Source organism: Citrus clementina, unplaced genomic scaffold (genome assembly GCF_000493195.1).
Source record: "Citrus clementina cultivar Clemenules unplaced genomic scaffold, Citrus_clementina_v1.0 scaffold_7, whole genome shotgun sequence".
Classification (NCBI taxonomy): domain Eukaryota; kingdom Viridiplantae; phylum Streptophyta; class Magnoliopsida; order Sapindales; family Rutaceae; genus Citrus; species Citrus x clementina.
In genome coordinates, this window is record NW_006262075.1 from 5636686 (window position 1) to 5662805 (window position 26120).

Sequence of the window (26120 nt, forward strand, 5' to 3'; positions counted from 1 at the left end):
GGTGGTTAGTCGAAATCTGATTACTTCGAAGAATTTGTGTATGGAATTATTTTGATCTTTGATGAGTCAAGATATGGTGAGGAGTGTGATCTCTTTTGTCCATTTACTTTGACAACCAATTCAGAATGTGTCCGGGAAAAACCCTCTTATATTTATTCATTTGATATATTTTGCATTATTCTGGTAATTTTTTTCTTGATAAAATTTAGTTGTTTCAATTAGTGTTACCATTCTAAAGTAGAAAACTTTGAATTGTGTTTAACAGTTCAGATGCTATGTGTATTGAATGTTTGAGATTAACTAAAGCTGATTTTGATGGAGTGCGTTGTTCAAGGAATTATAGAGACACAGGTAACTTATGTAAATATATATTTCTTAAGTTTGTAAAAGTTTTACTCTTGTTTTAATGATTTTGTAGTCTTGAAATATCTGTATACAGTTGCACCACAGTGAAGATTAGTGTTAATTCTAGTGAAGAATTCGCACATCATTTTATTTGCCTTGAGGTTGAATGAGATACATGCGGTACATTTTGAGTTGTTGGCCAGTGAGTTTGACAATTATGAGCATGGTAGACGATAAAGATGCTGAATATTGAATTAAAATTTAGAAATAATATTCTATACCAAGGCAGTTTTTAACTATTTACATCAACATGTGTGTACTAGTTGATTCAATTGGCAAAACCTCTTGGTTGGTACAAGAGATTTAGAATTCGAATCCTGCACGTACTAGGGTTGGGGAGGGTTAGTTTAAATCATAAAAGGAAATAGAACAAAATGAAATAAAAAATATATATTCACACTGATATGAGCTTTTGTCTTGCAGCATGTTGAGGCTCTTGAGATTCTTCTTCAAGGAATTTGTGGTGTTCACAGAGATCGCTTGAGGGTTCATGAAATATGCTTAAAAAATAACCCCAACCTTGGTAAGTATTTAAATTTTCTTAAAGACAACCTCTTTGCAAAGTATGTTTACAATGCTACAACTCACAACAATAGAATGAAGCTGAAATTTGCCCCTTCTGTTGACATATTAAGAGGGCTTTTAGCACTATCTTTATTGCTTGATGCAATTTTTAGCTCAAATTATTATGACTTCTACAAGGTCAAGAGATCCTTATGCGGCTCAATTTACTTGTAACTTCGAAGAAATAAAATGTTTATATTTGTCTATTTGGTGGCTTATTTCTTGCTTATCATGAGGATTATGTGCTTCATTTTTCAGGAAATGTTGCTTCTGAGGTTAGACTCTTATGTGATCTTGAGCTGCCCGAACCCACATGGTATACTAAGATGATTATATGCTATGTGTTATTTGATTTAGTTATTTATTTTTTTGTATATGTATGTGTGTATGTGTCTGTGTTTTGTGCGTATGAAATTTATTACAGTAAACCTCTCTATAGTCATATTGTTGGGACCAAATTAATTTTATTACTTTGAGGAAGTTATAACTTAATAGCGATGTAGTTACAAAAATTATTACTTTGGCTTAGTTATCCTTATTACAAGTGGTGTGCAGCTAAAGTATGCACTATTTTAATAATAAGTTAATGAGGCATGTCAAATCTAATATACTATAGACATTGATAAAAGAAATAGACATAGTTTCCAAAAATAGCATATATAACTATATATTGTTAGGAACATGCGAAGTCATCTTAAAGATCTCTAAATGTTTGCGTTCTTCTGAATGTTTTTCTCTCATTGTCTAAGTGTACTATATGGAGGCTAGTTTTTTTTTAATGTAATATCATATATATATATATATATATATTGCAATATACAGATAATTATTGCTTTGTAGAGGCAAATTCCTTAAGACGGGATCTCGAAAAATTATAACTCATTACAGTATGGAGATTATTCTTATTTATAACTGGCCCGAAATTTTATGACTACTTAGAGGTTATTCCTATATAGAGTATCATTATAGAGAGATTTTATTGTATGTTGTAGGACTGTTAAACATCTTGGAGGTGCAATGAGGGGTGCTGGTGCAGAGCAAATTTCTGTTCTCGTTAGGTCTATGGTGGAAAGCAAAGTAAGCAAGAACGCACTTAGACTGTTCAACGCACTTGGCTACAAGTTGGATCATGAGTTGCTGAGAGTAGGATTTGCCTTCCATTTTCAAAGGGGTGCTCAGATTACTGTAACTGTGTCATCTGTAAATAAAATGCTGAAGCTACATGCAACAGATGAGGCTGTGCCAGTAACACCTGGAATACAGTTGGTTGAAGTGACAGCACCTGCATCATCTGAAAATTACACTGAAGTGGCTTCTGCTGTTTCATCATTCTGCGAATATCTTGCACCGTAAGAACTTTTCTTCTCCTTTAGAGGCATATTTACAATTGTCTGATTAATTATGAGTTGTCCCATCTTGTTTTCAGTGGGAAAAAATGTGCTGGTATGATCAATTTTAAGTTACGCAGCATATTTACATGCTTGTTGGTTTTGTTTGGCAGGCTTCTACATTTGTCAAAACCAGGTGTTTCAACAGGGGTTGTTCCTACTGCTGCTGCAGCTGCTGTATCTCTTATGTCAGATGGTGGAGGCACAACTTTGTAACCACTTTAGTCTTTCTGATAATACGTGATCTTTCATTAACTTGAATGAGATATGAAGTAACCTATGGAAGAGACATGGCCATGGCCTTTACCTTTCAAAGCAAATTTTCCTGCAGATTTTCCTCGCACACAACCAGAATAAAAACAGTGGGCTTAGCCTGGAGTATATAAACTTTAGGCACAATGGCTTGAGGGAGTGGATATTTCTTGGGAAATTCATATGGTTCCCAAAGAGAAATGAAAAAGGGGTGGTTGTGGGATGAGAGGATACATTTTTTATGACTGTAATTCGGGGTTGTAGAATTCTAATCGGAGATAATATTTGGTTCTTAATAGAGTAGGCGGGGTTTTTTATTTTATATTTATCCACTTAAAATGATGTGTAAGCGTCATTATAAACCACTCGTTTACGTTGCTCGACATTTGCAATCTAATGCATGATTGCAGTCTAATGACCTCAGACTCAGAGAATGCGCCATGTTCAAGTTTTTGTCTATTTCGATAGCATTCTAATCCACTTTATTAAAACTACTAACACTTGCAATACCCAATGGAGGAGAAGCTAAATTTTGTAGTTGTATCTTTTGACGAACCCATCATATGGGATTGGCTTTTATCGAAAGCAGAAAAATAGTAAAAATAGAAATGAAAAACCAAGCATACGGAAAAAATGGTCCTAGGCCAACAGAAAAGGAATTTATGCTCTGCTGATGTAGCCGGTCGTTATATCCGTTAATTACAATAAACTGCCTAGAACCACACGAATTTTTAACCCGCCACATCTGACATCACTCAAAGCTAGCAAGAAAGAAATAGAATCCACATAAAAAATTTTACAAACAAATTCATGGCTTCTACGGTGATCCTCTCTCAAACAGCAACTCTTTCTTCTTCTTCTACTACTACTACTGCCAAATTTTCTTCTTTAACTCATAATCCTATCTTTCACACCAATGCTCTCCGTTTTAAAAGTAACAAGAAACCACTGTCCTTATCTTTAACCAGAAAAGCACTTCGCGTGTCGGCTTCTTCACAGTCTCTTCAGGCCCTCATATTTGACTGCGATGGTGTGATTATTGAATCCGAGCACTTGCACCGCCAAGCTTACAATGATGCTTTCTCTCACTTCAATGTCCGCTGCGACCCTTCTTCTCAGCAGTCTCTCAATTGGGACCCCGAGTTTTATGACGTGCTCCAGAATCAAATTGGGGGCGGTAAACCCAAAATGAGATGGTCTTGTTCCCGAGAAACTGCTACTACTTCAAATTTTTTGTTAAGTTTTTGAGCTTTTTGTTGATTGGTTTTTGGGAATTTTAAGGTACTTTAAAGAGCACGGGTGGCCATCTTCCACCATATTCGAGAATCCCCCAGTAACCGATGATGACCAAGCCAAGTTGATTGATCTAATTCAGGTTCAATCTTTTCATTATTTTCAAAAAAAAGGGGAAAATGCAGTGATATTAGTTAACTTTCGCTTAGCTGTTCTGTTGAGTTAACATAGGAAATGAAACGGGTGGTGAATTTGTTTTAGAAGTTAGGGAGACCAAAAGCTCACCAAACTTGGAAGATAATAAATAATTGGGTCTATTTCAGTTACAATCTGAAATTTTTGTTTCTGAAAAACTTACGAAAATGCCATGATATCCGAGATTGTCTTTTGGTTCTTACCCTATGTGTTCTTACTTTTGGCAATAATTGATGCTGAATTTTTATTGCTGTGGAGTGATTTGTATGCACATCAAAACTTTATTGTAACTACGCCTGTATGGTTTTATAGGACTGGAAAACTGAACGGTACCAACAAATTATCAAATCTGGAACTGTAAGTAGACTTTCACACTTGCAGTGACTTGCTTGTTCTTTCTAATTTTGTTATGTCTTCATTGAGTAAGGACTGGCCGGTGTCATTCTGAACAGGTGGAGCCTAGGCCAGGAGTTCTGAGATTGATGGATGAAGCCAAGGCTGCTGTAAGAAAAAAATTACTGTTACTATTAGTCGGTCATTAATATGATGGTACAATAAAATTGCTCGTTACTCATGCATCTCTGTGTCCACAATTGAATTTTAATATTCTGAATCTGTCAATTAGTTTGACTAGATTTTATATCCATCTCTTTTCAATATGACTTCTTTCATTGGAAATGAATATTGGTAATTTACTAGCTTTTATTTTGTTTGCAGAAAGAGATTTAATTGTTTTTGCTTATTGTAGTGATTTTTTTTGTCCTACTTTGCTGTTGCAGGGGAAAAAAGTAGCTGTTTGCTCTGCAGCAACCAAAAGTTCAGTTATACTTTGTCTCGAAAACCTCATAGGAATGGTAAGTTCTTTTATGCCACTGCATGCATTCAGAAATACTTTTCTCTTGAACAATCTTTTTATTTATTAACTAAATATTCCTCCTTGTAGGAGCGGTTTGAAGGTCTCGACTGCTTCCTTGCAGGTTTGTGATGAATTTTGTTTTGTAAGATCACCTTCTATTATGATTTTACATGTCTAATTCATTTACTTACAATACAAATGATTTGTCCATATAATTTACTGGTTTCCTTCAGAGTTCAGACTGCCAATCTTATGTTCTGATGACAAATGGCACATTGATGCCTAACAGAGTGTGTGTGTGTGCGCACCAAGGTCGCTGATGCCTGTTTCATTTATTATGCTTTATCTAATTTTATTCATTATATTGTCTCTTCCACTAATTAAAATTGATACTTCAATTTTTATTTTATTCGCTTCTCTACTTGCAGGTGATGATGTAAAGCAAAAGAAGCCTGATCCATCAATTTATGTGACTGCTGCTAAGGTAGTTTTTACAATGACATGCACTGAAGCTTGATTATGCAAACAATAAAAATATGAAATACCATTTAGTATTTATTATGAACCGATCAGGAAATTTTTTATTCCCTGCAGAGGCTAGGTATATCGGAGAAGGACTGTTTGGTGGTAGAGGACAGTGTCATAGGGTTACAAGTAAGTCTTCTGTTTCTTATGAGTAATTAGCCATGGAGGTCCACTTTTCGATTTAGTGTACGTCTTGCAGCGTATCATTTTGATTTTTGAAATCAATGATTTATACGCAATCAACTGAATGATCAGTCCTAACTTCACATTTTGGCCTACATTTTACCTCGTGTCAGTTTATTTGGTATTGCATGTTAAAACAAGTTCACTAACCATGTTCAAACTGTAAAGCAAAAGTTAATTTATCTTTGCAGGCAGCAACCAGAGCTGGGATGGCATGTGTGATCACTTACACGTCTTCAACAGCAGAGCAAGTGAGGATAATCGATCCTTGTTCAACTTAAACTAACAGACAGAAGGTTGCCTCCTGAGATAACCAGGTTTATGATTTATTTGATTCAGGATTTTAAAGATGCTATCGCTATCTACCCCGATTTAAGCAACGTAAGGTACAGTGGGTGAATAATTTGCTAGTGGCTCATCTCAATTTTAGTTAATTTGTCCATAGATATCTATTAATATGCTTCTCATCATCTTTGCAGGTTGAAGGACTTGGAGTTATTGCTTCAAAATGTTGTTGCTGCCAGTTAGGAAATTCCAGACCTCCTTAGAATCATTGATAAGAGCTTGTGTGGCTTTCGAAGGTATCATAGTGTTTTAGCATTGATTTTTGTGAAATTTATTTATACTTTTTGCCGAATTAAAAAAGAAAAGAAGAAAATGAAACCATATCTCTATATTCTTTGAAAGCAATTAATTGTCAAGTGCAAGTGCCAGAACTCGACGAATGTCAAATGATTTAACTGTAAGGTGTTCTAATATTGATCCTTGTCAGAATGTCAGTTCTGTCTGTCACTCCTCCAAGTCATTTTGATGGATTCAATTGCACCTATTTCGTATTTGCTTTTTCTGTTGTGAAAAGTACTAATTTCCCATCTTTACCTATGAAACCAGCAAAGGGGAATCATTTTGTAATGAAATTTAACACAATAAGACATTTTATAAACATGAAATATTATATATTGTCTAAATGCCGTAAAGATTAGACAAAATATTAAAGAGCATTTTAGTTACACACACACAGAGCACAACTATTGAACAAAATTTAAGAAATCGGAATCAGTAAAAACCATATTTGGGTAAAACCCAAGCATCCGCATCGCCCCAAATTCTGTATAGGTTCCGGAAGCGAGTCCTGCCAAATAAACCTGCAACAACTCAATTTACCAAATAATTAAATTTGTCAGCTCCAGTTTTCACCTTTCTATAAACATGAGAGCAACAAAACGTCATGCCATGAATTAATTGCAGACAGTTGTGCCACCTAGTACGAAATTGCCAAGATGGCATAAAATTGGAATTAGTTGTACAAGAAACTTTAGCATCTGAGTCACTTGCTAGCCAAACTAAATTCCTACCCTGTGAGAAGTCAATTCAATGGCAAGAATGATAGCAAGTATATATTTCGGCAAGAGATTAGTTTTGAATTAGTTTTGAATATCCCAAGCCTTAGGCTTTGCAAACGTCCCTTGAAAGTACCATTATAACCTCAAAATATTAGGATTTCTTTAGCTGTACCATCCGTATTGATCTTGATCCATGGAAATAGTGTTAGCCTAAAAGGCTATACATAATGTAATTTTGATGATAACAAACATGTGTCTTAAGTAAAAATAATAAATATTGTATTTCACATTTTCACTAGTTTTTGAAGGATAATATTTATGCAAGTGATCAAGTGAAATCAAGATTGAAGACACTCAACGGACAATGGCGAAATCAAGAATAAAGTTTAGAGCTCAACGGATAAATTATTGCGACAAATTCTTGTAAAGCCGGTATGATTTAATTGATGCATGATTTAGTATTTGAGAAGCTCAAGAGATTAATTTAATTAAATATTTTTATAAACTAAAAGGTTTTATTTTTATAAAGTAAAGTATTTTGTGGATTTAAGTAATTTAGAATTAAATGCTAAGATTTGAAATCTTTGATTTTAAATAAGTATTAAATTTCAGAGTTGGACGTTTTTATAAATATTTTAAATGTTTTGGGCCATACTATAATTTCTAAATATTTTGGACTAAAGTGAAAATTTTTGAGAACTTTGAAAAGTTTTGAGCACTTTGAAAATTTTGGGTATTATGTTAAAAAGGACCTTTGTGCGAAATAATAAAATATTTGGGGCCATATCATAATTTCAGAAAGTTTGGGAAAGACAATTATTTTTTGGAAGTTCTGAAATTGGACTTATTTGAAAAAATTTATGACTTTTTGGGCCATAATATAATTATAGAAAGTTTTTGGCCAAAGTATAATTTTAATGAACAGTATTACTGTAGCAAATTCAAAAATAACGGTAATATTATTATTCCTGAGCGGCTAGCCGGATAATCAAGCGACTAACCGCTTGAGCGCTGGAATTTACCTATAACGGCTAGTTTTTAAGCTTTCACTATAAAAACTCAACTCAAACTTCATTTTAAGTAGTAATGCACGTAAATATAAGATCATACAACATATATTGAGCTTCCAAAATACAAATCATCATTGATTGAATCATTGTTGAGCTATTAGTTGCATATCCACTCTTAAAGAGAGTTTTTGTTGTAATTTTCATTTCTTATCAAATTGTGAGTGTGTAAGTGTGGGAAACACTTGGGGTGAAGAGATTGGGGAGATAATCTCTTGGTTGTAAAGGTTCATTGACACCTTGGAAGTCAATTGTAAAAACTTGAAGCCTTGGGAGGTTTAGACATTGAAATCCTCGAGCTCGGTTGACTTGGAGGCGTGGACGTAGGCGGGGATTGCTGAATCACGTAAAAATCAGCGTGTTTGTTTTTCTCTTCCCTTGCTCTTTTATCTTTACGCTTGCTTGAATTTATTGTGCAAATCGTATTGCATTAATTTTAAAAACCCAATTCACCCCCCCCCTCTTGGGTTGCGTTATTTGCATTTCAAATAGAGCACCTGATTAACATCCCATTTAAATTAGAATACAACTTTAATAATTTTAATAGCAATAAATAAAATTACAACTATAATATTTATTGAAAATAGATTTATATTATGATTGTCCCCATCAAAGACTCCTACATGGGACTTCAAGTGTTGAAAACAATGTAAAATAGTTACATTATCAATATAATTAAAAACATCCTTTTAAATGTACCGAAATAAGAGATCATTTAATTTGTTCTTAAAATATTTTAATAATAACAAAAATAATCACATAATGCAGCGCAAAGATCAAACATGAATAAAAGATCAATTAGAGTAATTAAAAATTAAATTTAGCTAGACTTACAATTTAAAGATTAATATTGAAAGACGAAATAATTGAAGGAAAATGCTTTTAATTCATAGGAACTGGGATGAAAGTCATGCATTGACGCCCACACACTGCTCTAATCAGCGACTCCACTACTGTGGTAACAAGCAAACAAAAAATGCGTCTTTAATTCAAAGCACTAAAAAGAGATAAAAAAATTAAAAAAGCAAATGAATCTCTTTTTTTTAATCTTTTTTTTTTAATTTTAATTCTTATTTTCATTTATCTTTATTTAAATTTCATAAGATTATAATAATTAATCAAATTATTCAGAATTAGATATTTAACCTAAGGGCAACGAGGAATGTTTAAACTAAGGGCAACATAGAATCTTTCAAAGTTAAATAGAGCACCTATTCCAGCTGGCTACTTTCTTTAAATAATAAATAAATTATATTTTTTATAATAATAATAATAAAAAATTCAAAAGCGAGACGTGCCCCAGCCGGTCCTATGCTGGTTCTGTTTATACAGCAAGTGGCTTGAAATGATACACTTGAGTTGTGATTAAGGAATGAGAATATTGTCAGAGCATAACTTATTACAAACCTTTCGTATAATAATAATTAAAGGTTTCTCATATATAAAACTCATTTCTCAAGCGCATTAAACTAATAAACAGGATCCATGCACATTTATAAATTAGGGCCAAAAGAGTCATCACGATATCAATATTGTAATTAAACATAAATTATATAAATGAAACATAACATGTAAATTTAACATAAAACCTATAAATCACCAATAACTGTAAAAATAAAACATAAAATAAGTAAATGAAACCTAGGACTTGTAAAAAGATGGTAGAATATGTAAAATAACATAGAAATAGTAAATTGGTGTATTATTAGTAAACAAAATAAAAAGATTATGAATGTAATATAAAACTTGTAAATTAACATTAAGTGTAAATTAAAACATAAATTATGTAAAAGAAATATAAGACTTATAAATAGAAAAACAAATAAGTTTAACAAAGGAGTGGTAAATTGATGTATTGTTGATAAACAAAATAAAATCTTGCAAATATAATATAAAGCAGGTAAATCAACATTAAATGTAAAATAAAACATTATTTCAGTAAATGAAACACGAGACTTGTAAATGGAATATAAAATAAGTAAATTAACATAGGAGGATAAATTGATATACTATTGGTAAATAAAACAAAAACTTACAAATTTAACATAAAATTTGTAAATCAATATTGAGGGTAAAATAAAAAATAAATTATGTAAATGAAATATAAGATTTGTAAATTAAAGGTAAAACAAGTAAATTAACACATGAGTAATAAATTAGTATATTATTGGTAAATAAAATAAAAACTTACAAATGTAACATTCAGTATAAAAAAAAACATAAATTATGTAAAATGAAACGCGGGACTTGTAGATAGAAGATAAAATAAGTAAATTGATACAAGAATGGTAAATTGTTGTATTACTGCTAAACAAAATAAAAACTTACAAATGTAACATAAAACTTGTAAATCAATATTAAGTATAAAATAAAATATAAATTATGAAACATAAAATTTGTCAATAGAAGGTAAAACAAGTAATTTAACACAGTAATAGTAAATTGGTATGTTATTGATAAACAAAATAAAAACTTACAAATATAACGTAAAATTTATAAATCAACATTAAATGTAAAATAAAACTTATATTACGTAAATGAGGCGAAAGATTTATATATGGAAGATAAAACAAGTGAATTAACGTAGGAGTGGTAAATTAGTTTATTTTTGGTAAACAAAACAAAAATTACAAATGTAATATAAAACTTATAAATCAATTTTAAGTGTAAAATAAAAAATAAATTATGTAAATGGAATATAAAACATAATTAATATAAGAGTTATTGAAAAGAAACTTATAAATGTAAAATAAAAGCTCATTATAAGGATAATTACCTTAAACATTTATTGATTTTATTTATAAATTGAGTAATGATAATTTTGGGTTTATATAATATATGTGATAATATAAGTGAAATTTTATTAAGATAAACTTATTCTCAAAATTGAGTTTTGGAAAACGGTTCTTTTCATATTTTTCAAACTGTTTGTAAGATAAATTGACATTACTTCCTTCTAAACCTCAAAGGCTACCCAAAATTATGTTTAGATACAAGTAAGAAGTAAAGTTTAAAACTACATGAAATATGCATAAGACTGATAATTATACCTAATTTTATTACAACATATTGTATGTCTAATAATACAAAATATATTTTATTTGCTCAATTAATTTATGTAGTAAACAAATAATAATATGATAGAAAATGAAAAAAAAGTTATAAATATTCTAGTACGAATACAAAATTTATAATCAAACTAGTTCAATAAAACTTATTCCAATTTGTTTGAATACAATTTTTTTTTCAACTGACCAATAATTTTTTTTGTTAATTAAATTAAATGAATAAATTATTTTTTCTTTATAAATTTTATGTTGTTTTTATATGTATTTATTTTATTTATAATTTTAAAACAATAATTTACCTCTCCTATATTAATTTATTATTTTACCTCCTATTTATAATTAAGCAAATGTTATGTTAAATTTCATGTAACATACACACCTCACAACAACCACACAAATTATGTGGGCCATAATTGACGTGGTTGTTGTGGAATTATAACTATTACTTTAACCCTCATTTGTTTTGCAAGTCTCATATGTACGGTTGATAGATAAATGTAACTTACAGATCCACTGTAGCCAACACCTATTGCCTGCATTTGCACGGTTTTTCTCTCTCCTCAGGACACGTTTGCTGCTTCCCATTGGGTGTGTACGTTACAGATTCTGTAACGTAGATTGGTCCCGGTTTCCAATTTAATGTTACTGAACTTTTTGTCGAGTTGTTTCCTTTGATTTTGGAAAGGGTTAATTTTGTCCTGCCCCCAAATGTTTCAACATTTTTCACCACGCACTCATATGTTTCGAAAATACTCACTCCACACCCAATTCCGTTAATTTGACCGTTATGTTTAACGGAGCTATTTGAAATTTAAGTAAATGTCCGAAATACCCCTTATCTTGAATTAGAGAAAAATAAAATGAGATAAAATATTAATTTAATAATTAATGTTTACATTAAAAAATTTTATTTAAAGGTAATTAATAATAATTCCATCAATTAAATTATCAAATAAATTTAATTTATCATCATCAAATAATTTTTAGGATATGAATTTCTAAATTTGTCCTTTGACCGTTAGGATAAACGGTCAAAATAACAGAATTGGGTGTGGAGTGAGTATTTTCGAAACATATGGGTGTGTGGCGAAAAATATTGAAACATTTGGGGGCAGGACAAAATTAACCCTTTTGGAAATAAATGCAGAAAGTCAAAGGGACACAAGTTGACAACTTGACACGCCTATAAATTCCTATCAATAAATTAGGACCTGTCTACCTTACAGATTCTGTAACATACGCACCTAATGCATACACCTGTCCTGCATATGGAGAAAAAAGGGTTATTTCCACTCAGCCCCCAAATGTTTTGACATTTACCACCGCGCACCTAAATATTTCGACAATGCTCACTCCACACCCAATTCCGTTAATTTGACCGTTATGTTTAACGGAACTATTTGAAATTTAAGTAAATATCCGCAATACCCCTTATCTTAAATTAAAGAAGAATAAAATGAGATAAAATACTAATTTAATAATTAATATTTACATTAAAAAATTATTTAAAGGTAATTAATAATAATCATATCAATTAAATTATCAAATAAATTTAATTTATCATCATCAAATAATATTTAGGGCGTGAACTTTCAAATTTACCCTTTGACCGTTAGAATAAACAGTCAAAATAACAGATTTGAGTGTGGAGTAAACTTTATTGAAACATTTGAGATGCGGTGGAAAATATTGAAACATTTGGGGACAAGACTGAATTAACCCGAGAAAAAGCATGCAATTGTTTTTGTTTGGTAGCTAGCTAACCAATCAGGAGCTGGCTAAGTGAGATCTGTATGTTACAGAATACGTAACTTAGCCAGCTCCCAATAAATTAAGGGTGCGTTTGGGATTGAGGTTGGGCAGCTGTAGCTTTTAAGCTATGTTGATATGATTTTTCACTTGTATAATATAAAATTTATTATATCTTTAATAATTTTATCAAAATTATTATTTAAAATTTATATTTATTATATATTATTAACTTTTGTTTCATAATTACAACTTTTTTTTCACAATAACTGTAACTTAAAAATTACAGCACCTCAATCTCAAACGCACCATGAGATGGACGGCCAGCTCTAACAGGACCCGGAAAATTCCATGAGTCGAAATTAATTGTAGAAAGAGACTTGACTAGCTCACAGAATCTGTACCATAGACAGGTCCTGTAGAAAGGGTTAGTTTTAGGATCCAATATATCCCTTGTGGGCCCTATATACCTCTCTATATACTTCGCGTATCTTTCTGAACGTTGGCCTACGTTAGTTACATAATCTCCCCTAAGAGAAAAAAATTAATAAAGAAATTCTGTTCAAATTGCTACAAAAGTATTTCTTGAAATGGCATCCCCTGTAGCCTCTACAGGTACGAGACCTGTAGTACATGCCGAAGATTAAGAGGTTCAGGTGAAGATGGACAGCCCATCGGCTGTATATATTCTGTAATTCTTTATACTTGCAGGGCATTTTTTTACATAAATCTTTGTTTTCAGGGTAATCAGACGGTCATTGCAAGTTTAATTTATTTACTCAGTTTGAGCGTTTTCAATTTACTTGTTCTTTATCTTTGCATTACAAGTTCAATTTATTTAGTCTGTGACATGCTGAGAATTCATCAATGTTTCAGGTACTACTCGCGCCTTGGCCTGGGCAAGTCAAGCGGAGGTCCTTTGAAATTAAATAATGATATCGCTCTAGAAATTTGTGATTCTGCAAAACTTCCCAAGGCATCCGTAAATTACCGCCAATACATAACTCTACTTAGCCCCAAATTTGGGGACATTAGCCCACTAGGTACCATCGCTGTGCTCCGAAACCTTCTCCGCCGAATCGTTCGCGTACAACAATACAACGATATTATTTGTATTCGTTGAATTTCTTTAAAATGCGCATAAAAAATTCATAGAATTACGTATTTAATTCGGAAATGTCGGCTTATGTAGATGAACCAAGTATCATTCAATTAACTCTGTACCTTGATGTGAGATCAAGAGTCATTCCAAAAAAAAATCAACCTATTTATGAACCATATATTTTATTAGAAGAAATGAAAGACATACGTGCACGAACCTCACAAAGTGACTTTTCTCAAGTGAAAATGGCAATGATTGATGAATAAGCCAAAGAATAAATTGCACGTAGCTGAGTGAGCAATATTTTCTTCCATCTTATCCGTTACAAGTTTAGAATCTTTTGATCTCGATACGTATGATGAGTAGAGGTGATAAAAATACCCGCCTAGTCCGGACCCGGATTATACCCGGGCGTTATGGGCCGAGTATTATTTGGTCCGGGTATGAAGCCGGGTCGGTCTTGGGCATCACTTCATAAATTCGGAACTCGGATTTTGTTAAAAAAATATTATAAAATATATATTATTTTAAATATTTATATTTATTTGACTCATTTATTATACATATATAAAGTTTTAAACACTTAAAGTCTATATTTTCATGTCAAATTTTATTGAAATAAATTTAAAATTTATAAAATTACCAAAAAATAAAAAATATATACATATATAATATTAAAAATATAAAATTCGGATACCCGGGTTAAAACCTGGCCCGAACCCAGACCCGAACCAGTTGCATCCGGGCAGGGTCCGGTCATTGCAATACCCAAACCCGGCCTGGGGTTTTGCCATCCCTAATGATGAGGCAGAGATGCACCGATTCAACATTTTCTTTTTTCATACGTAAATAATTTTTCTTAAAAGATAGGGTTGAGTAAACACAAATTGATTTTTAGTCTCTTATCTTCCTTATAATTTAAATTCGGATGTTTAAATAAAATCACTTAATCGGTCATCTCCTGAAACAAATCTCAATTCGACATTCAACATCTCTCATCTTATATTTGCATTGATGCTACAATATTGTCATATTATCTCAATGCTGATGCTATCATATTTGGTTGAGATAAAATTCAATGCTCAATTGAGTTTTTGTTGAGTATCGAATCAATAAATATAATTATTTTTATTTTTACCTAATAACTATTGATAAACTTAGCTTAGCAATAAATTGTTATCCGTTCGGCTAATCCAGTGAGTATAAATCTAAGTGTCGGAGAGAAAAGGGCAAAATTTATTAAGTTCTTTAATTGTTTGTCGAGAGATATTTTTAAGCCTCGTTGGTATTGCAACTTGCAATCGAATATTGCTCATTAATAGACGAATTGACTTTCCAAAGGGATTTTACCAAACCACAGGTCAATTGCATTGAGATTGCGTACGATTAGGGTTAGATTTAGATCGTGACATAATCAAGCTCTGATTATGGACCGCACACTATAAATTACAATTTTTTTTAGCCAAAAATTAACGAATATTCAAACTAAATGCTTTTCTTCACCGGGGTGGAAAGTATCAAAATGTCGTGAGAGAAGGGCTGCAATTGGATGTCATTTTTTTTTAAAGTTTAATCTTGTCCGTAAATGTAATAATTTGTCATTTAATGGGATCAAGCTATGTTACGTCATGTATAATATAGACTAACTTTTGAGTTGTTACTCAAAATTATAAAATTGTAGTATTTAAAACAATTAAATTACTGTAAGTGACAATTAATAGATTGGTTGTATGTCACATTGTATGTAACATAACTTACACATAGTCTGGCTCCATTTAATATTATTTTTTACTCAGTACTCACTAGTCACGACTCAGCACAGTATGTTATGTCTGTGGAAAATAGCCAAGCACCACCTTTTCTAGAAGGTGGTGCCCACCATTTTTGAAAAAGAATGCGGCTATTGCTGTATTCATTGAATCAAAGAAAACAAAAAGAAGAAGGATTTGGTGCCACCCAAAGAAAAAAAAAGAGAGAAGAAAAAAAAGAGATGCTGGGCCGAAAAAGGAAAAGAAAAAATAATAATAATAATAATTAAATATTAAATGAACAGTAGCCAAAATTTTGGCTATAAATAGAGAGGCTCCCTCCTCATTTTATTCATTTTATTTTTCTTTAAGTTGCCCTTGTCTGTTTTGTAAAAGAGAAAGAGTTGTGTGAGAGATTAAGGGTTTTATTACTCTTGTGTAATTAGTGAGTGAGAGATTGAGTGTATTGAAGTTCTAGGTAGTGAACCAAAAGATTATAATACTTGTAATCCTCATATCACTAGTATAATATTTTTATTCTGTCTTCGCTCGTGGACATAGGCTAAAAGCCGAACCACGTAATTTATGGTGTCCTCTTTTGTGGTTGTTATTTGTTTTCTTCCAATTTCACTTTAACTGCGTATCTGCTTCACCCATCAATTTCCTAACATTGGTATCAGAGCTATTGGTTGAATTTTTTAGAGTCGGGTACTGTTCACGTAAGGGGTACTATTTACGTATATGGCACTGGTCACGTATACAGTACTGTTCATATATACGGTACGGTTTACGAGAAACAATGGGAGCGATCCAAGAATTTTGCGATGCAAAGTAGGAAATAGTGGTGTGAGTAAAGCAACTATGTGGTACCATTTATTTTACAAAAACTTTGAAAAATAAGAAAATTATAATTATAAAAATACACCTAAGTTTAATAAAAAATAAATCCCAAAATTAGAATTTTTATTTTTAATACAAATCTAAATAAAAATTATAATTATAAAAATAATTACAAAATTTGGGGATTTAATAAAAATCTCCTAAATTATTAAAATTTTGGAATTTATTTTTTAATAAATAAATTCAGTTATTTTAATAAAAATTTGCTAAATTATAATTTTTAATAAATAAATTCCGTCATTTTTATTAAAATTTTGCAAAATTATAAATTTTTAATGAAAATAATTATTAAAATTTTAATAATCTAAATTAAATAAAAATCAGTTGAGCACCTTTGTTTGAGATTTATTTTTTATTAAATTTAGGGGTATTTTTATAATTATAATTTTCTTATTTTTTAAAGTTTTTGTAAAATAAAATGGTCTTTTAATTTATTTAGGGGTAAAATTATCATTTCATTTAAATTATTTAACGGTGTTAGTTAAAAAGTGGTTAGTTGATACAAATTAAAAAAAAATGGTGCAAAGAACATGTTAGAATTTTTTTTTAGTTGGATGAACATAAAGTAAAAAAGAGGTGGTGCAGTGATAATTTCCCTTTTATTTAATGTTACAAGTTGTCCTTAATAGTAATTTTAACTACTGATATTTTTATATATAAAATTTTATAAAATATGAGTTTCTAGAGTGTTTTTTTTGGAATACAAACAGTTTCAATCAATTTTATTCAGTGAACTATTAAAACTCGAGATAATTTTGATTTTAAAAAATCCAGACTAACAATTTTTTTAGTGCACTGATATTTAAACAAAAAAAAAAAAAAATCAGATGAAATGCTAAAGAGGCGGTGTTTAATCTCAATCGGATTTAAATATTTAATTGCCAACACAGTAAGCCCGCCGAACGCATACACCGATTTTGTCAATTGTTTGTCAGGTTCTGTCTAGTCTTTTTAATTTTTATTATCTTTTTGAAGTAAATAACAATTCACGGTCTCTTTCGATGATTCCCGTGTTATTGGAAAACAATAGTTACCGCAATTTGACGATAATTTACAGTACCATCAGTCTCACTTCATCTCTATAAATTGCAAAGCTGACACCATAAGTCTCTGCACTGCATACAGGCTTGCTATTGAACTGAATCCACTTGATAGTTGATTCAAAAGATGGATCCAGCCGGAGCAAGAAAAGTTCATGCAGTATGCGTTCCATATCCAGCACAAGGCCATGTAAGTCCCTTGATGCAAGTAGCCAAACTTTTACATTCAAAAGGCTTCCATATAACCTTTGTGAACACCGAGTACAATCACAGACGTCTAATCCGATCAAAAGGGCCAGACTACGTAAAGGGTCTGCCCGATTTTCGATTCGAAACCATTCCGGACGGATTACCGCCGTCTGATCGTGATGCAACACAAGATGTTCCCGCGTTATGTGATTCCACTAGAAAAAACTGTTTGGCTCCATTCTTGGAGTTGCTGGGTAAATTAAATTCATCAGCCGATGATCAGGTGCCGCCGGTTACTTGCGTGGTTTCCGATGGAGTAATGGGGTTCGGTCGAAAGGCAGCTCAAATGCTTGGAATACTGGACATACAATTCTGGACTGCGTCAGCTTGCGGCATGATGGGATATTTGCAACACGTTGAGCTTCTAAAACGAGGCATTGTTCCTTTCCAAGGTACATGCTTAAGCTTTTTGTTCTTGCTTTCTCTTTCTTTCCATCCGTTCCTTTTAATTCCATAACATAAGATCTATCTTAATTTATGAACTGAATTTGTAAAACATAGCAATATTTTCATTCATTCTACTTCCGGCTTAATTTTATACATGAATAAGAACTATCGAAATTTATAAGTAAAATTTGCACTGGGTTTTATTGATGTTCGGTGTCTTAATATTAAAGATTAAACTTTTGTTTTCATTTGAAATATTTCATTTCATCTCTATTAGTCTATTATTCTTTTTGAATTGATCTCTGTTTGTCAATAAATTCTTAAAAAGTAATCGTACGGTTAATTTTGCCTCTAAAGAGGGAAAATTGATTTTCACTAGCAACAACATTGTAAGTGATTTTTTAAAAATAAAATAAAATAAAATAAAAAGTTTGTAAGTCGATTTTCTTGTTGTTCGTGCCTGTGGTGGTGTCATACTGCCAAGGGATTAGGCTAGTTATCGGCCTACAGGGACCCATTTTATTTGTATAAAAATTTACTAATAAATATCTATTGAACCATACTTCGTTGTGGTGTGCTATCTGACATAAGACCAATCATAAAATGGTGAGGTTTGTTTGTACTCATTAATTTTCTCTCTTTTTTTTTTTTAATTAAAAATTTTATTATTAAAATTAATTTTTAATAATGTTACTCAATTAATTATTTCTTTTCTTTTCACTTTCAATTCCTCAATTCTCATCAATTCTTTCATATATTTTCTTTTAACTACATACTACAAATAATTGGTTTCGTTTAAATTATCATAAATTAAGAGGATCAAAATCCATCATTCAAAAATAAAAATCACCAAATTTTGTCAATTATGAAAATTAATGAACATTAGGAATGTAAATTTTACCAACCACTAAAATTTGTGAGTATTAAGAAAAAATATTATACATAGAAAATATGAAATAGAGACTATGATTCACTAATAAAGCAAAACAAAGAATTCAAAAAAAGAGTAGAATTGAGAGTTAAATTAGCAGAATGTGAAAGTAGAGAAAGGCTGTGCAAATCTTGGAGCAGAGAGAGAAAGAGATTTCAAATTTTTAATTACGTATTTATTTTCTAAAATAGGTGCAGAAAAAAATTTAATGGATTCAAATAATTCCACCGTTTATTTTTTTTGGTCTTGACCATGAGGTATTCTGGGGAGGGCCCCAACTGTGGGAGGCACCTTTAAGCCCGTACCACAACCTAGACTAGAAGTCCCCGCTCGAACCGGGAGGCAAGTTCTCCCAACAAATGCGACTTCCCTGCGACTCGAACTGGAGAGCAAATCTTGTCAAATCACTTAAGGGGACTCCATTTACCAATGAAGCCAACATTTTATTAGTATAATTCCACCGTTTATAAAAGCACTAATTAACCACTTAATGTCAGTGTCCTTGTAATTTTTTAAAGCTGTGGACATTTGGACATTTTACCTAGCAGCTGCATCTTTTCTTTTTCAAACATAATTTTTTGGCCTCAAAAAGTATTTTTTTTTTCATATTACAATATAATTATATTAATGTTACAATCACAAGTTTAAACTTGTCCAGACATATCTTAACATAATTCATTTGGCCTAATTATTTTTTTTCATATTACAATATAATTATATTAATGATGTGACAAGGAGATTGTGACCTAAAAAAAGAACTCTCTGAGTTTTTATCCCCTTATATTTTGAATCCTTGCTCCGCACCTGCCAATTATCATCACCTCAACACACCATAGAAGCTCAATGCGTTTACAACGATTTAGCATTTTAATCATTTATAGGTGAAGTCTCAATGATTGGTAATGTGATGAAGTTGGCACTTGGCACTACCTCTCCTCTGAGTATATTTTGACTCATCCTCTCAGCCATAAACTAACAAGTTAAAACTATTTTTGTGTTTCAGATGAAAAATTCCTTACGGATGGCACTCTTGAGAAACCTATTGATTGGATCCCCGGCATGAGCAATATTCGGCTCAGGGATTTACCAAGCTTTATCAGAACCACCGATCCTAACGAAATTATGTTCGATTTCTTGGGCTCAGAAGCACAAAATTGCTTCAAATCTTCTGCAATCATATTTAACACATTCGATGAGTTTGAACATGAAGCTTTAGAGGTTATTGCTTCGAAATTCCCTAACATTTACACCGTAGGTCCACTCCCGTTGCTCTGCAAGCAAGTGGTTGAAGCCAAATTTAGGTCATTTGGATCAAGCTTGTGGAAGGAAGACACTGACTGTCTCAAATGGCTCGACAAAAGAGACGCCAATTCAGTTGTGTACGTTAATTATGGCAGCATTACTGTGATGACAGAGCAACACTTGACAGAATTTGCATGGGGTCTTGCAAATAGCAAGCGTCCATTTTTATGGATTCTTAGGCCGGACGTTGTGATGGGCGACTCCGTGGTCTTGCCTGACGAGTATTTTGAAGAGATCAAGGATAGAGGATTCATAGTTAGCTGGTGCAACCAAGAGCAAGTGCTGTCACACCCCTCTGTTGGAGCTTTTCTGACACATTGTGGCTGGAATTCTACAATGGAGAGCATTTGCGGCGGCGTGCCTGTAATCTGCTGGCCTTTCTTTGCTGAGCAACAAACAAATTGCAGATATGCATGCACAACTTGGGGCATTGGCATGGAAGTCAATCACGATGTGAAGCGTGGTGACATTGAAGCTCTTGTTAAGGAAATGATGGACGGAGATGAAGGAAAGAAAATGAGGCAGAAGGCTTGGGAATGGAAAAAGAAAGCTGAAGCAGCGACTGCCGTTGGAGGTCAGTCTTACAATAATTTTGACAGATTAGTTAAGATGGTTCTTCAGCAAGGAAATTGGACCGGAACCGAAACCCTTCACTAGTCCGTCGCCACAGGCCTTTAAACTCTAATAAATATCTTCTTGGAGTTTCTCGTTTTTTCAAATTAATTATGCTTTGAGATGTTTTGCTTCATTTCATTTCCATGCCTACAATATTATTATTAATCTTTTTCTGGAACCGAAAAATCAAATAGATTGAATAAAACCTATGGTTAAGTGTTAGCAAGCTGAGTGTTGCTTACTAAATAAGAGGAAGCTCAACTGAGTAACACAGCCAAACTCCGCCCCCAAATAATTTAAGTGATAAACCAAATTGCATGAACAATCATTCCCAAATACGGATTCTGAAAAACAACTTCATAAGGAGGTTTCATGGCCAATTATTTTGTTACTATGAGTAAGATGATTAATCGTTTAATTAGAATTTGAATCGTAAGATTTCATTTTAGGGTTTGCTCAAGTTATATTTATTGTTATTTACAATAATACAAAAATGAATAACCGAGTAGTGAGGTTAGGTAGATCAGTAAATGAATTTTATCTAAACACGAGTAGTTGATATGTCTTTTATCACAATTATTGAGATGGACATAAAACATCATCTTTAATATTGACGTAGAGAAATATGCTTATACGAAAACGAGTTGTGACATTTAAGTTAGCTCCCTCCACTAGATTTTTGATTAAAAAAATAATAATATATCATTTATTACTTAAAACCCATAAAGTTTTTCTTCTTGTTAGTGCCATCCTAATGTCAGGAAACAGGATTCGAGACCAAGAAGGGTCTCGCTAAGCTGCCGCGGCAGCTGTCACTTTTGCACGATCCCATCTCTTGCTTATGTCAGGAAACAGGATTCGAGACCAAGAAGGGTCTAGCTAAGCTGCCGCGGCAGCTGTCACTTTTGCACGATCCCATCTCTTGTGTCGTTATTTATTTATTGCGACTTACAGCTAAATGCAACACCTGGACCCTACTCACATGCAGTCTGAGACTCGCAGGATCAATAATGAATACATTTATTTGTAGTGGCCCATGGGAATGTGTACTGATCAGTAGAGTTTTCTTTTACGCAATTCGATGCATCAGCAGGCGTGTTTTCCACGGTTTCTAAATTCCCACCATGGAATTGTCCAAAAAAAAAATTCCCATAATTGAAAGTATTACGACATTCTGGATCTAATAGTTACATTTTACTGAATTAATAATTTCCCTTCATGGCATGTCAACAATTATAAACATTTTTTTTTCTTTTTTTGTGGGCGCAAGGGAGCTTAGCTTGAAAAATATCTCGGAGTAGGGAGTAAAAGATTTAGATTCAAATTTTAATTACATGTGTCAATTAAAAATTATTTTTAAAATGTAGACTGTGCGCACTTTGTGGTTCTTACTATCTTAGTAGATGAGTTATCTCATGCATGAATCATAATATATCTATTTTTTAAAAATAATTGATGATAGTATATCTATTTTTTTAAATGATTGATGATAGTGTCTCTTGCGAGAACAGCAAGCAAAATACCATTTAATTAAGAAAGGCCTCCCTCAGTCCCTCTCATATATTTAGGAAATGTCTCGTCATGCTTTGATGGTAGAAAGATTTCATTAAAGTTTTAATGTTTTAATTATTTTACCATTTTATCCTTTGCATATTGTTTACTTAATATGTAGTCATCGCTGGTAGTTGTCAAACCTATGACATGAGTCTACTATTACACGAACACCATATTTTAGGGAAATTTTTTTTTTGAAAAGTTTGAAATATGAAAGAATTTTCTATCAGTTTATTTACTAGTTGTTTATTGTAGGTGTATTTAGTTAGAAATGGACCAAGTTTCACTTCTCTTTTGTGTATTTGTTGAAAAGCATTAATGGAATAATATTTGCTAGTCACTATTATATGCATTTTTTTTTCTTTTTTTGTTGTTTAGGCACGTATCTCCAACGATTATATTTTCAAATTATTGAAAAAAATACTGTTTTAATTAATTCATGAAAGATAACTTGCGGCTATAAAGGCCAACCTACCCAACTACTCAAGTCATCGCGCAGGTACTGAATCTGAATCCAGTTTACAATTGCTTGGTGAATATGGGTTCAATTGGAGTCACAAAGCAGCATGTGATTGTCCTTCCTTATCCATCACAAGGCCATATTACTCCAATGATGCAGCTGGCCAAACTTTTACACTCAAAAGGCTTTCATGTCACCTTCGTTAATACTGAGTTCAATCACAATCGATTTATTCGGAACAAAGGACCCGATTCTCTAAAGGGCCTACCCGATTTTCGATTCGAAACCATTCCAGACGGATTGCCACCGTCTGATCGTGATGCAACGCAGGATCTTCCTGCTTTATGCAGTTCGATAAGAAAAACTTGTTTGGCTCCATTCTTGGAATTGCTTGGTAAGTTGAATTCATCAGGCAATGTGCCACAAGTCACTTGCGTAGTTTCTGATGGAATCATGGGATTTGGTGCCAAGGCTGCTCGGATACTTGGCATACCAGATGTCCAGTTATGGACGGCCTCGGCTTGTGGCTTTTTGGCAGCTTCTCAATTTCCTGAACTTGTCAATAGAGGAATTGTTCCATTTGAAGGTACGTATGATTTATCCTACAATTCGCTGTCTATTCCTATATTACTGTAATTTGTATTACTTACAAACTTTTTGGTTATAAAGTTAGATATAAAAATTAAAGCTTGTATTTGAACTAATATAATTTACATAAGACACTTATATCCATCATCATCATCGTCACGTACGTATAATGATCGTGTAAGTAATTAATTGACACATGATACTAATCCTCTGCTACATAGTTGAAATTCAATATTTATATTTCAACTTTCTAAGAATAGTTTTATTTAGAATTAATTTCAAATTATTTTTTTATAAAATAATAATATTCAAAATACCTTCTAAATTATCATAAATCTCCACTCACCCCATTATATTTATAACATAATTTAATTTTCTTTTAGGGTTTAAGTGGCAACTGCCGATCATGAGCAATGACCGCTCGTAGATCGAGTTTCGAGAAAGAAAAAAAAAAAAAAAAAAAGAGTGCAGACTAAGACCATAATGCAATTATGCATATCGGACAACTTTCTTGGAAAACACCAAAAATAAGAAAATAGATAGACACGTGTGAGTTATCCGATTTGTGTAATGTTTACTGATTTACTCGACCTACCCGTGTATTTAATCTAACCAAAATGTTGAGTTGGCAAGTGATATAAAAAAATGATGGGCTTTCGAATCTGCATTAATTATGTATACTGTCAAGGATTCGGCCGTAGTTATGCTAATTTCTGAACCCAAGTAGCCAATGATTAAAACTTTATGGGCCTTCAAATTTTTAGTTACAGCTCAGACAATCTATTTAAGGATAAATTTGGGATTTAGAAAAATAATAATTAAGGAACATTATTGTAATCTGAACTGCGTCGTGTTACAGATGAAAAATTCCTTACGGATGGGACTCTCGATGCAGCTGTTGATTGGGTACCCGGCATGAGCAACATGCGATTAAAGGACTTTCCAAGCCTTATGAGAGTCACTGATGCTAACGATATCTTGTTCAATTACATGAAAACAGAAGTGCAAAACTGCCTGGAATCGTCCGCAATCATATTTAACACGTTTGATGAGCATGAAGGTAAAGTGTTAGAGGCTATTGCTTCCAAGTCCCCTAACATTTACACAGTAGGTCCACTTCACTTGCTTTGTCGGCACTTGCCCGAAAGTGAATTCAAGTCATTCAGATCAAATTTGTGGAAGGAAGATCCAGAATGTCTCAAATGGCTCAACGAAAAGGAACCCAATTCCGTTGCTTATGTGAATTACGGTAGTATAACTGTGATGACGGACGAACAAATGAAAGAATTTGCATGGGGTCTTGCAAATAGCGGGCACCCATTTTTATGGATAGTTAGGCCAGATATGGTAACAGGTGATTCTGCGATCTTATCCCAAGAATTTTACGAAGAGATAAAGGACAGAGGAATGATAGCAAATTGGTGTCCGCAGGATAAAGTGCTCTCCCACCCATCAGTTAGTGTTTTTTTAACCCACGGCGGTTGGAATTCTATTTTAGAGAGTGTAAGCGGAGGTGTTCCTATAATTTGTTGGCCTTTTTTTGCTGAGCAACAAACAAATTGTAGATATGCGTCTACAACTTGGGGCATTGGCATGGAAGTGAATCGAGATGCAAGCCGGGAGGACATTGCGGCTCTTGTCAAAGAAATTATGGAAGGGGACAAAGGGAAGCTAATCAGGCAAAATGTTCAGGATTGGAGAAAGAAAGCTGAAGCAGCCACAGATGTTGGAGGAGCATCTTTCAATAACTTCAATAAATGCATCAAGGAAGTTCTACATTATCATCGCTAGAACATATATGTTTGGTAATGTTGGTTTCCCATTTCAAATATCGTATTCTCAGCGTTATGGTTCCCGTGAGTTAGTTGTACTTTCATATCCTATGTGATTGTTTAATAACTTGTATTTCTGATTTTTCATCACTAGTTCCACTCAGCGGGGGAAAAAAAGTTTCATCAATTTCTCATTATTATACGAATCAAAAAAAAAAAAAAAAAGGAGCAAAGTAACAAGAACTTGCAAACCACTTCTTCGTCAGGGAGTAATCATCTTAAGATTAAAGGTTTCAAGTCTTTAGTGTTATGGGAATATATTAAATATAAGCCCTATTTGATAATGTAGTTGGACAGCAGTAGTTTTAAGCTACAGCGCTAAAATATCCAATAAATATTATTATTATAATTTAAAAATTGTATTAATTTATCAAACACTTCTATGATAAAAAAAAAATTGTAATAATTTATTTTGCTATTCTTGTCAAAATTTTATTTAAAAATCACACTTATAATATACTAATAATTTTTATTTCATAATCACAATTTTTTCTTCAACAACAACAATAATTTTTAAATTACACCACCTTAATATCAAATAAGACTGTAATGCTACATAATAGGACCCATTTTAAATATGTCCC

General features: G+C 32.4%; 4 protein-coding genes across 4 annotated transcripts in view; all 4 read left to right on the forward strand.

Annotated features, from left to right (window-relative positions):
* The window catches only part of LOC18036776 (mediator of RNA polymerase II transcription subunit 18), a 3969-nt gene extending 945 nt beyond the window's left edge, over positions 1-3024 (forward strand). Inside the window, exons 3-7 of the mRNA XM_006426300.2 lie at positions 266-351; positions 829-928; positions 1228-1285; positions 1962-2318; positions 2471-3024. Coding sequence (XP_006426363.1) covers positions 316-351; positions 829-928; positions 1228-1285; positions 1962-2318; positions 2471-2573 — 654 coding nt within the window. The 5' untranslated portion in view covers positions 266-315 and the 3' untranslated portion in view covers positions 2574-3024. The remainder of the gene's footprint in view (positions 1-265; positions 352-828; positions 929-1227; positions 1286-1961; positions 2319-2470) is intronic.
* A 303-nt stretch (positions 3025-3327) lies between these two features.
* Positions 3328-6560, forward strand: LOC18035998 (haloacid dehalogenase-like hydrolase domain-containing protein At4g39970). Its single transcript, XM_024180802.1, has 11 exons — positions 3328-3805; positions 3891-3984; positions 4350-4394; positions 4490-4540; positions 4817-4891; positions 4981-5014; positions 5322-5377; positions 5488-5547; positions 5793-5852; positions 5941-5987; positions 6081-6560. The coding sequence occupies exons 1-11, from the start codon at positions 3420-3422 to the stop codon at positions 6127-6129; spliced, it is 957 nt and encodes a 318-aa protein (XP_024036570.1). The 5' UTR covers positions 3328-3419; the 3' UTR covers positions 6130-6560.
* An 11140-nt stretch (positions 6561-17700) lies between these two features.
* On the forward strand, positions 17701-21269 carry LOC18036876 (linamarin synthase 1). Its single transcript, XM_006426305.2, has 2 exons — positions 17701-18259; positions 20189-21269. Exons 1-2 carry the CDS (start codon positions 17746-17748, stop codon positions 21142-21144), a joined length of 1470 nt encoding a protein of 489 aa, XP_006426368.1. The 5' UTR covers positions 17701-17745; the 3' UTR covers positions 21145-21269.
* Positions 21270-23089: 1820 nt separating this feature from the next.
* On the forward strand, positions 23090-25730 carry LOC18037740 (linamarin synthase 2). The gene is made up of 2 exons (XM_006426306.2): positions 23090-23702; positions 24564-25730. Exons 1-2 carry the CDS (start codon positions 23195-23197, stop codon positions 25493-25495), a joined length of 1440 nt encoding a protein of 479 aa, XP_006426369.1. The 5' UTR covers positions 23090-23194; the 3' UTR covers positions 25496-25730.
* The last annotated feature ends 390 nt before the right edge of the window (positions 25731-26120 follow it).